Source organism: Panulirus ornatus, chromosome 31 (assembly GCF_036320965.1).
Source record: "Panulirus ornatus isolate Po-2019 chromosome 31, ASM3632096v1, whole genome shotgun sequence".
Lineage (NCBI taxonomy): Eukaryota > Metazoa > Arthropoda > Malacostraca > Decapoda > Palinuridae > Panulirus > Panulirus ornatus.
This window is the reverse complement of record NC_092254.1, coordinates 6,005,580-6,018,564: the sequence shown is the minus strand read 5'-3', so window position 1 is coordinate 6,018,564 and position 12,985 is coordinate 6,005,580. Positions and strand designations below refer to the sequence as shown.

Genomic DNA, 12,985 nt, shown 5'->3' with positions numbered 1-12,985 from the left:
GGTGTTATTGTTTATATGCGTATGGTGTATATGTAACTGCTCACGGGTGTGCGGTTCTTTAAATATTTTGATTTCATTCTGGAATGTGATACGTCTGGAGAATGATGTTCGTTTAGTCTTATATAGTGATTTCCTCTGTCGGGGTTTCAGGATATATTGAGAAAGGAAGCCCAATAGTATCTTTTACGTGAGAGAAACTGATATATTCACCCAAGCGGCGTACCACATTGTCCAAGTGTTTTTTTTTTTTTTTTTTTTTAGGGGGGGGGGTTGGATATGTCAGAATGATACAATATAAGTTCAGGAACAGTGTCGTAAATATATGAATTTCATTTTGGTTATCCCATGAGGGACCTCTTCCTAGTTTGACACTAAAGTGTTGGAGTGGAGGAGCGAGAACCAGGGAGCTAGTAATGTTCTGGTGATGGGCATCTGATGGCCTTGCTGGCCACTGCTATGGTTGTGATGACCGGAACTGTAACTTGCGTAGTGATGAACGAGATTCTGATGCTTCGCAGAGCTGAAGTTGCTCGGGTTCTGATGACCTGGCATGTGTGGTAGCTCCTGGTATGGTAGATGTTGTTGTGGCTGTTCTCAGTGTGGTGGCTGGGGTTCTGGTAATGTTGTTATCTGGGTTTACTGGCTGGAACCGTAACAGCTGTGGATTTCGTGCTTGTTTTCAGTGGCCTGTGATATAGTGGCTGGAATTGTGGCGGCCATGGATGGTGGTGGCTCCAACTATGTTAGTTTTGTACGTGATGATTGGTAATGTTGCAGTACGGCGAGAGGTAAGAGCTGTAGTGGTGACCCAGGCTGTGGTAATTGTGAATAGGTGTGTGGTGGTCAAGTCAAGATGTCGAAGGTGAAGGCATAAGGTGATATGATGTTGACAGTGGTTTGCTGATGGGTGAGTTGGTACTGGAGTGGGTGTTTTTGGATGGATGCTTCTGATAAAATGGTAGACAAGAGTGTGTTCTGGTACTTATCTTGATAACCTGGATTACTGTTAAGATGGCAAGGGAAACAGTAGCTCTCTCTGGGTGGCAGGAGTTCAGGTATCAAGGAGTGGGTCGTGGTTGTCATTCTGTTGTTGATGATAATTGTGACATTAGGGCCACTGTGACTGATATTACGTTGGTGTGAGTGACGGTAGTCGAAGGCAGGTTTGTAAAAGTCTGGGTACCTTATCTACCAGCACACCTTTGGGCTGGTCGGCATGTATGTCCGACAGAAGTATCGCTGAATAAAGATGTGTGTAAACAAGTTTGTGGGTGTGACTGGCTCAAATGTCTGGCTGTAAGTAGTAACAAGGCGGTGTTTCCTCGGTAACTGCCCCAAGTGTGTGGCAAGGCTGCTTCCACTGTGGTGGTCACATGTGTGGTGCCGCATCACCAAAGCCATCACCAATTCCCATGGGCAAGAAAGTATGACCCTAAGTATGATACCCTGACCTTTCACCTGAACCTAATAGTTGAGGTTAAGATGCCACGCCATCATACCTAAGGGTCGCTCCGCCGTCCTAAATGGTCGTATGGTCGTGCTCAAGGATCGTATACCATAGTACTGAAGGGTCGTAATATCGTGTTCAAGGGCATAGTTATCACCACAGCACTGACCCGTGGCCCAGTCATGACTCCTAATACGGTGACACATATCATTTGCTTTTACACAAAACTGATGGTGACTAAGATCTCGTTCTGGAAGCTGGGGGCGGAATCGAGTGAACCCAATACATAATTCACAAAGGCCGTGGGTCAACTAAATGCGTGTTACGGGGAAGCTTGGTGGGAGAGACCTGTAATAACTGTGGTAAAGATAGAAGCTTTACGAGAACTATAGACGGTCTTCAATAGCCAACTTTTTTTTATACAATAACGCCACCAAATGCCATATATCACAGCCTGTAAGAGGAGAGGCGTGGAATTATTAAAGAGAACCTTTATGTACGACCACACACTTTTTGAACTATAAAATGGAGGCTCCAGAGATGGTAGAAGTATTTGGTAAATACGTGCGTCATAAAATATCTAAGACATTCTGATAATAAATGTTTCCTCTGGTTTTATGACCGTGAAGATATTTCAGGAAAATAAATATAATACGAAGGCCGATTAATATTTTCAGGTATGAAGCACGTGTCCCAATTTCCATGAAAACAGTTTAATGTTTTTGAAAAGAAATCTTTCTAAGGTTACAGATCATTTAGCTTGGGGGGATCGTAAGGAAGAAAAAAATGTAAAAAAATAACTAGACGTCAGCCTTTTTCCTTTCACAACTTTATAGTGGAACAATTTTACCACTCGGGTTTTCCTCACTCCTGCAATATTTCTGTCTTTAAGATACAAGTGTAACGTCATAGGAAGAACTGATTGACATCTATTTTTGCCCGATACCTCGTATTGCTCGTTCATTTTGTTTTTATCTCCTACCTCCTCAACCCCTCCTGGATCCATGTTTATAATGATGATATAAAAACATCAACAATACTCATAACAAAACAAAAATACTGCTACTAGTTTTAATGATAACTTATTCATTGAATAAAAGGATCAGCCAAGGACTGAAAATAAAGAAAGAAATACATTACGACAGTGGCGATACAACACTTATAGAGAATATCAAACAGACTCTACACGTATACTAAATGTTTCTTAAGATGTTCACTTTAGTAGGGACGAAAGCTGTTCTTACAGCGGTCCGCCTTGGCTCGGACGAGGTCAATGGTGACGAACTGCAACTCAGGGACCGGAGATCACAGGTGGCAGGGGATGGTGGCAAGGACGGTGCAGGAGGTTCTCCACATACTGGTGGATGAGGTTCACAATTATATTTGATGGAGGACGTTATTTTCATGACCAGGGTTTTTTTTTTTTTTTTTTTTTGTAAGTGCTGTGGTTCTAATGTTGAACGTTTAGTTGTTTTTATTGTCAGTTATTTAATCTGCATTCCAAAAACCTGCACAGCAGTAGACACTGTTGCGTGGGCGGCAGTAGCCATGTTATGGCTGTTGTCTCCTCTGCTACTGCCCATCGAGGCATCCAGCTCGCGCTGCAGTTACCTCTCTCTCTCAACTGATCCGCTGTTGTGAATAGAAAAAGGCTGACGGGAGCACGGACGGCAGCTAATGTAGTGTGGTAGTGGGGGTTGTGGTGGAAGATTAATGTGGTGCGGGACACTGTGGTCTTGTTATGGCTGCGCTGCGGGAATACGTGAAAAGGTCACTCCCGCTACCCAACCCTCTACCTAACTTTTAATTAAGTAGACAATGAGCGTGGTGGTTACTGGCCAGGGCTCCGAGTGTACCGTGGGCGCTGGGCTGTCCTCCCTCCATCGTGCGCGGATCTCCCCCTCCCCCCCAAACATCAACATCATCATCCCCCCCCCCCCCCCCCCCCCCGTCCCCCTCCCACCAAGATGAGGTCCATTTTTTTCTCAGTGGCTGTACGTTGGTGACGTAGGTGAGGAATGTCGGTAAACTGGATGTTGTGAATATCTGTCTTGTACATGTATAACACCTGTGTAAATGCTTGTGTAAATGCTTGTGTAAACTACTGTTACGTACATTCACATATTTCCAGCATTTGGCTGTAGCTGACTCACGAAGCCCTTCGTTGTTCTATTTCATATTGTTATCATTATTACATCAAGAGGTTCTTCACCATAATTCATTTACTAAAACAGGCCTCACATGACCGTGGAGCTGACAATACTTCATCTAGAGTCAGATGTAGCAACGTACAGAGGTACAACAAACAGGAATCCGTAATGACTCAGAGTTAGCATCTGTTATAATGCCGCTAATAATGGGTTAATTATCAGTATAAAACAACAGAGATCATGAATACTTTAAATCTAAAAGTCTAACCAATTAGAGAGAGTGGGCAAACACTGACCATGTTTCAGCAACAATGACACACTGTTAGTTTCGCAAACCTCCGTGGTGTAGTGGTTAGCGTTACTGACCATAAGTCAGCAAAGGGCCCGCACAGGTTCGAATCCCGGGTATGGCAGTCGATTCACACCCAACGTTGGTGTTCGTTCTTCCCTCGGGATCGATTGATTAATGGGCATCTGGCTTAAGCTGGTGTGTGTGTGTGTGTGTGTGTGTGAACACCCATGGGAGTAATGAAATGGTACATCCATGCAAGGTTACGAGACGGGGTAACACGCGTGTAAAACTCGCTCCCCATAACACACTAATAGTAATCACATACATCAACACAAACTAAACAGTCTACGTCCAACCTCCTCACAAAAATCTCAGCAAACGAAACTAACTCAGCTGATGTACAGACCTTCACCAGGGCACACATGTACATAAACTCTCACCCACGTGTTGGGATGGTGTCTTACTCATACGTCCGGCAACGGTGAAGCAGGACCAGGATAACTTTCGCACAAATCTTTACGCACATGAAAACCAGCATTAACTTGTAGGAACTAGGTAGCATATTTTGCTCCCCCGACTTTAACTGTACCCGCCACAATCAGATTACTATACCTACCTTCTCGTACACCTGCCCTGAAGCGAAGGTAAAAAGAAATACATTCTTAGTGAGCGATAATACTCGGTGAAACGAACAATAATAAAAGAACTTTTGTAAAAACTGTAAGCAGTAATCATAGAACAGAATCGGGAAATGAAATACAGTATGGCATGAAATAACTAAATAGATATTGATGTGAAATGAGTATCAAATTGTGTTTGGAATACTTTTTCAGATTCTCAAAAAAAAAAAAAAAAAAAGGAAATGAGTAAGCAAAGCGCAAGTCCAAATGCCCCAGGGGAATGCCCCTAAATATCTGTACATTGATGAACTTGGATCTTTGCTCTGTTCCTTCTTTTGGAAAGTAATACAGGAAGGGATGATTTCCAGCCACCCGCTCCTGCCCTTCTTAGTCTCCTTCAACGACAGGAGGGGAATACATAGGCGGTATTCTTTCCTGTCGCTACCTCGCTGACGCGGTAAACAGCGATTATATATATATATATATATATATATATATATATATATATATATATATATATATATATATATATATATATAAATGACTACCATATCTACAAATGTATACCATCATAAATAGAGAGAGAGAGAGAGAGAGAGAGAGAGAGAGAGAGAGAGAGAGAGAGAGAGAGAGAGAGAGAGAGAGAGAGAGAGAGTGTAAACAGGTGGTGCTAGCTGGGCTCCGGCGTCGGTAGCATCAGGGTTGGGCAGCGGGTAATGAGCGGATAAGTTCCCACTGGCTAATAGCTACTACGTATTGATCACCACCCCAGCTCCCCTGCTTCCTCGGTCCCTCCTACCACGTGTCTCTCTGCTGGTGTGTGTATATGGTTTCTTTTGTTTGTTTGTGTCTGTTTTTCCCGTACCACACACACACACACACACACACACACACACACACACACACATTACGAGAACAGGTAAGGAGACGAACTGTCTTCTGGCAAACACCAGAATAACTTCCGAGTATATGGATAAGGAAGTAGCAAGCCTTTCATATACGACATAAAGCGAAGAGTAGAATATTCTCAAGTTTGGTCACCAGATCTAAAGAAACACAAAGACCTGACAGATTGTCCACAGAAGGGCAACAGAGTGGTACCAGTATTAACTGAGTTGTGTTACATGGAATAGCTTGAGGCTTTATACTTGCCCGTCTTGGAGGAGAGAAGAGTGAGGGATAACCTGATCACAATCTTCAAGTTTTGAAAATAGATCGATGGCGTGAACAGCGAACAGTTCTTCGATATATTAGGAACAGAGCAACATGAGAACTTAACGTGAAATTAAGAGATGTAAAGAATTATTCTTATGGTATACGAATGATGGAAGATTGGAAGAGAATGCCTAAGGACATGGTTTATGGAGGAATCATATATAAATACAAAAAGCTGTAGGTTGAAAATGTTCAAATGATGAGGCCCCACGAATGTGAAACTCCCTTCCCGTACACTACAAACAAACGAAGCAATTCTGTTCCAAACTTACAACATACTCTCTCTTAAAGAATACACAAACTCTTATAAAAAAAACTACTAAAAAATTAAGCACAGTCTAACCACAACCCAAACACAAGTCATGAAAAGCATACTCAAAAATCCACACTGGAGCAACTTCTGTTGCCATACTCCGCCCGGTTCAGGTTACATCATGATTGAGAAGTCACCTACATCAAAGCTGCCTTATCTGCAGTTGACCAAAGGGAGTAACAGTCTCATAAAAAAAGAAAAAAAACTTTTTGCTTCAGAAGACCCCACCCCGATCCTTCCACTGAGTGTAGCGCTTTGAAGCTGCGGGAGCCACTACATATGGGATCCTGAGCCTGTATTATATATATATATATATATATATATATATCTTCCGCAAAGCTTTTACTACCTCTTCTCTGTTTACCAAATCATTTTCCCTAACCCTCTCACTTTGCACACCACCTCGACCAAAACACCCTATATCTGCCACTCTGTCATCAGACACATTCAACAAACCTTCAAAATACTCATTCCATCTCCTTCTCACATCACCACTACTTGTTATCACCTCCCCATTTACGCCCTTCACTGAAGTTCCCATTTGCTCCCTTGTCTTACGCACCCTATTTACCTCCTTCCAGAACATCTTTTTATTCTCCCTAAAATTTACTGATAGTCTCTCACCCCAACTCTCATTTGCCCTTTTTTTCACCTCTTGCACCTTTCTCTTGACCTCCTGTCTCTTTCTTTTATACTTCTCCCACTCAATTGCATTTTTTCCCTGCAAAAATCGTCCAAATGCCTCTCTCTTCTCTTTCACTAATACTCTTACTTCTTCATCCCACCACTCACTACCCTTTCTGCCGGCAAGGCAGCAGGTTTGGATGGTATTGCAGTGGAATTTATTAAAAAAGGGGGTGACTGTATTGTTGACTGGTTGGTAAGGTTATTTAATGTATGTATGACTCATGGTGAGGTGCCTGAGGATTGGCGGAATGCGTGCATAGTGCCATTGTACAAAGGCAAAGGGGATAAGAGTGAGTGCTCAAATTACAGAGGTATAAGTTTGTTGAGTATTCCTGGTAAATTATATGGGAGGGTATTGATTGAGAGGGTGAAGGCATGTACAGAGCATCAGATTGGGGAAGAGCAGTGTGGTTTCAGAAGTGGTAGAGGATGTGTGGATCAGGTGTTTGCTTTGAAGAATGTATGTGAGAAATACTTAGAAAAGCAAATGGATTTGTATGTAGCATTTATGGATCTGGAGAAGGCATATGATAGAGTTGATAGAGATGCTCTGTGGAAGGTATTAAGAATATATGGTGTGGGAGGCAAGTTGTTAGAAGCAGTGAAAAGTTTTTATCGAGGATGTAAGGCATGTGTACGTGTAGGAAGAGAGGAAAGTGATTGGTTCTCAGTGAATGTAGGTTTGCGGCAGGGGTGTGTGATGTCTCCATGGTTGTTTAATTTGTTTATGGATGGGGTTGTTAGGGAGGTAAATGCAAGAGTCCTGGAAAGAGGGGCAAGTATGAAGTCTGTTGGGGATGAGAGAACTTGGGAAGTGAGTCAGTTGTTGTTCGCTGATGATACAGCGCTGGTGGCTGATTCATGTGAGAAACTGCAGAAGCTGGTGACTGAGTTTGGTAAAGTGTGTGGAAGAAGAAAGTTAAGAGTAAATGTGAATAAGAGCAAGGTTATTAGGTACAGTAGGGTTGAGGGTCAAGTCAATTGGGAGGTGAGTTTGAATGGAGAAAAACTGGAGGAAGTGAAGTGTTTTAGATATCTGGGAGTGGATCTGTCAGCGGATGGAACCATGGAAGCGGAAGTGGATCATAGGGTGGGGGAGGGGGCGAAAATTATGGGAGCCTTGAAAAATGTGTGGAAGTCGAGAACATTATCTCGGAAAGCAAAAATGGGTATGTTTGAAGGAATAGTGGTTCCAACAATGTTGTATGGTTGCGAGGCGTGGGCTATGGATAGAGTTGTGCGCAGGAGGATGGATGTGCTGGAAATGAGATGTTTGAGGACAATGTGTGGTGTGAGGTGGTTTGATCGAGTAAGTAACGTAAGGGTAAGAGAGATGTGTGGAAATAAAAAGAGCGTGGTTGAGAGAGCAGAAGAGGGTGTTTTGAAATGGTTTGGGCACATGGAGAGAATGAGTGAGGAAAGATTGACCAAGAGGATATATGTGTCGGAGGTGGAGGGAACGAGGAGAAGAGGGAGACCAAATTGGAGGTGGAAAGATGGAGTGAAAAAGATTTTGTGTGATCGGGGCCTGAACATGCAGGAGGGTGAAAGGAGGGCAAGGAATAGAGTGAATTGGAGCGATGTGGTATACAGGGGTTGACGTGCTGTCAGTGGAGTGAATCAAGGCATGTGAAGCGTCTGGGGTAAACCATGGAAAGCTGTGTAGGTATGTATATTTGCGTGTGTGGACGTGTGTATGTACATGTGTATGGGGGGGGGGGGGGGTTGGGCCATTTCTTTCGTCTGTTTCCTTGCGCTACCTCGCAAACGCGGGAGACAGCGACAAAGTATAAAAAAAAAAAAAAAAAAAAAAAAATATATATATATATATATATATATATATATATATATATATATATATATATATATATATATATATATATAGATAGATAGATAGATAGATAGATACAAAGTGAGAGAGAGAGAGAGAGAGAGAGAGAGAGAGAGAGAGAGAGAGAGAGAGAGAGAGAGAGAGAGAGAGAGAGAGAGAGAGAGAGAGAGAAGTGTGTATGTATGAAACAGATCCTTAAATAGCTATAGAGTGATTATATTGGGGAAGGGTGATAGCGTGCACTAACTTGGCCTCTCTCGCCCCCAGACTACGAGCAAGACGTGGAGGACATCCAGCACTACGTCTTTAGTCCAGACGACTCAGTCAGCCTCTCCATACGCTACTATAATTTCAGGTGAGTCTTCGCCTCAATCTTGGGTGTCTTTTTTGCCTTACGAGGCAGTACTAACCGTGCAGTCTAGGATCTCCATTATAAAATGACTTCACAAGACGAGTGCTCTCGTTCTGGTGGAGTACCAGTGTTCTACAGGGAAATGGTACCAACATGGAACATGTTAAGTGCCCTACATACGGTCAGGGCCAGGAATGGATTTAGTAGTCTGCCTCATTGTAACTTTGGTTTAAGGCCTTTTTTTTCTATCCCACAATTTTGTACCCTACTGTAAGATAGCACTGCTTAGGATATACTGCATATAACCAATCTCTAACAGCAGTAAGAATCATTAACAAGGTATTTCAAGAAATGAACACGAAAAATGTGAACAATATTTTACACAGCAGTTTGGCTGCTTAGCATCAGTGTGTGGGGCTGGTGACAGCGGAGAAAAGAACTGGGTCTCGCAGAACTGGATCTTTTATGGTAATTACAGGGAATTTACGCTGTAACCCAGGAGTCTGCATGTAGCCTGGCGACACCTGCTATGGAGACGAGTCACATGTCAACAATGGCTGAGGGATGAAGGTAGGACAAAGTGTTGAATCCGCAGTATGGATACAAGACAACCATCGTTCTATGTTTATAGAAATGAGAAGGTATCCCTTAGTACGCATTCGTAACCTTGGATTTAGAAACTGGAAGACAAGATGACCGTGATTCGGACAACAGCATTATCGGTAGTCCCACATGTTTTGGATGTATACTTTTTTTGAAGAAAGGAAAAAAGGAAACTTGAAACTTACACTGGCTGCGACACAAAGAATGTGTTTGTCTTTCTGGGATTTTCCGTGTTATTCCTATGCGGGCAGTGTGAATACAAGAGGCGAGGGGTTTGCCACTGTCAGTTTGTGCGGACCTCCCACACAGGACCACACCGTGTGGGAGGTGGGCGGTGGTAAGGAGATTGTAAGGGAACGCTGCTCAGCCTACATAAGAAAATGCTCCGAAGTAAAAGTAACCTGAATGGGTACTATACAAACAGGGATCTAAGATGAAGCGTTGTCATTTAGAAAGAGAATTGCTACCGTCCTGAAAAATGAGAAATCCTGGGGACGTGATGGAGGGTGGCGGGTGCGTGTAATGACTGCTGGGGGTGTTGTCCCAAGTCGCTATCCTCACGCTCCCGTGAGAGGAACCAACGAGGGACTTTATTATAGTCATCCATATCAATAGCACAATGGGAGAGACTTAGCTCCGTGGGCACCAGGACACCCTACAAAGATATCTTCATGTAGGCTCCTCCGTGTGAAGTTATCTGTGCATGTATCGGACAGCTGCTATTGTTCGTCGCCACCGGAGCACAATGCCTCCCACCCGCCACGGTTCCCCACACACACACACACACACACACACACATCTTCCACCTGTAAAGGCCTTGTCCCACAGTGCAACTAATCTCAGTGTAGGGCTTTGGTGTTGTAGCAACGTGCGTCGCCCCTCGCTGCGGGTGGTGCAGCCTTCCTCTACTGCTGGTGCAAGAGGATGGAAGATTTAACTGATAGACTGTCCGCGAAACGACATGATTTTGAATCAAACAGGTGTTCTCACAGTAGAGCTATCACTGCTAGAGAGAGCCAGCCATCACGGTCATCAGAGACATAACGACACCCTATACCATTTGGATGAAACAAAATGAAATACCTTATTTTCATAAACATATTTACGGTCATATTTTTTTTCATTACTCAGTCATATTAACTGAGCACAGCCTATGGTAAAAGAAAAGAAAAAGTACTGAAAAGTCTCCTTCCCGATATATGTGAATCAGGTATTGTTTAAGCCAAGTAACATCGACTGGTAGACACCTGTAAGTCTTTTTTCTTTTCACAAGTTTTAAGTGACCAATGCTGAATGTTCTCTCGTGCTCTTTCGCAGCCGACTTGGTGGACTCGAATGTTGACTTGTGGTGTTTTCCAGAGCAGTTCCCAGGTGAGCTAATGCGACAACAAGCTGGACCTTTGCGGAGCATGCTGTGGTCTGAATATACTTGCTGTGACGTCTTATGCTGATGTTGGTGAGGTGGTGGGGCGGCAAACTGCCCATGTGTGTTCACGCGGGACTTTTCTGCTTGTTTACTGATCTATTGTTTGTTGGGATGACGCCAGTGTTTGTGTTGTTAGCGGAACTACAGGAGGGGAGGCACTCGTTTGATGTTTTGACGGGCGGCCACCAAGCGAGAGAGTGGCCACTAGGGTGGAGAGAAGGCAGGAGGAAGAGTAGAAACGAGGAAAAGGAGAACGTGCGGCAAGAAAATATTATAACAAAGAGTGAAAGGAATACGAAGTGGGAGGGAAGAGGAATGAGTACAGTGGAAGTTGGGAAAAGAAAGGCAAAGTATAGCTTACTGAGGAAGATGAGGGAGGAACGGTTACATATCAAGGATGAAAACCACAACACAGCCGAATGTCTTACAAAAATCATACGAAACAATAACAGTCCAGGTGAAATGCGCTAGTGCACGATTTAAAAAAAAAAGACGTTAATACGAAGAGAGAGAGAGAGAGAGAGAGAGAGAGAGAGAGAGAGAGAGAGAGAGAGAGAGAGAGAGAGAGAGAGAGAGAGAGATAAGTGGTGTCTTGCGTCATACAGCAGGGAAGTAAACTGGGCCAATCAATGAGGTTGCGTCTGGAGCAACAAGCTAACGTGGTGGGGGTCGCGGGTGGCCTCGTCTCATGACGGACCAAGGCACTGTCAACAAGGAGACGGCGCTTACACCTGCCCTGTATTTACTACGAGAGGAATTCGTAGGTATTCTACAGCCATGCCCATGTACTACGTGTATATAAAAAAAATGAAAAACTGCGAGTATAGTTAACAAAGAAAAGCATTTACAAGAGTTTAGAAAGATATATTATGCTGGTGTGGGCGCATTAACCTGCATCTGTACTTGTCGTGGTGAGGAAGGGTTGATTAATGACAGGTGCTGGTGAGCCTGGGAGGAGAGCGACGGATGGAGACGAACGCTAGTGGGACGGCACGAAACATTCGGGGAATGCCGCCGCCCTGTGTGTGTGTGTGTGTGTGTGTGTGTGTGTGTGTGTGTAGCAGCAACCTCCACCCTACCACCGCCACGGATAAAACAGAATTATATATTTTCAACAAATACAGAATGAAAATTCGCCCCGTTCATTAGTGAGTTATGTCTGTTTGGATAAAAAAAAATGTGTTGTAGGAGACTAATACTAATCATTGGACAAGCATTGAAAAAAAAAGACAAATTCTGGCGGGGACCGAATGTGAGATTACAAGAAAAGGTTCAGACTGGAGAGAACCGGATCCCAAAGCGCACTGCACATGGGAGGGATTCAGATCCTCGGTAAAGAAGCACAGAGGGCGAGCGGTGCTTCACACCCTTTTGCCTCTATACAGAGCAGCGGCGGCAATCTAATATACAGCCTACGAGGGAGGCCCCTGCCGGAGCCCTGGCTGGCGCCGTCACTTCCTTACTAGGACGGTGTAGAGAAAACTGTTCTTTCTTTCTTTAAGGGGATATTCGTCGGTGGCCGAGCCAGGTTTTTTTCTTTTTTTTTTACTGGGTCATGTTCTCTTGCTGTTGTTATTAATTTGCTACTCTTGTTGTGAGCATTTTTTATCCACAGACCTAAACCCTGATGCGTGCCGAGCATACGAGTGCAATTTTTCAAATATGGAAAGCAGAGCGAACTGCCTGCCTGAGGTTTAATCGGTGATGTACGACGAACGACACACTTGGCTCGTGGTGTAGCCGTGTCATCCTTGACATGGTATTCTACATAGTCCGCATTAACGTATATGGAGAAATTCATCCGTGAGGGCAGCAGAGGATGCTGATCCCTCAACGAGCAGTTCTCACTCTTTCCTAATGACGGTGACTCAGAGGGACGTCAGTATCACCAAAGCAGATTATACACAGAACCTGCTTGACGTGTTTTCATTAATGGTAAAGCATAATGCTGTAAGCTTTACTGTTTGATTAAAATGAATAACTCCATCATACTCAAATGAATGAAAAATCTTTTGTAATAAGAACGTGATTTCATGTTGTTAAATATAT

General features: G+C 43.7%; 1 protein-coding gene across 1 annotated transcript in view; it reads left to right on the top strand.

The window, feature by feature from the left end:
* The window catches only part of LOC139758768 (uncharacterized), a 139,345-nt gene that overhangs the window by 85,389 nt on the left and 40,971 nt on the right, over window positions 1–12,985 (top strand). Inside the window, exon 5 of the mRNA XM_071680547.1 lies at window positions 8,823–8,910. Within this exon, the coding sequence (XP_071536648.1) occupies window positions 8,823–8,910 (88 nt within the window). The remainder of the gene's footprint in view (window positions 1–8,822; window positions 8,911–12,985) is intronic.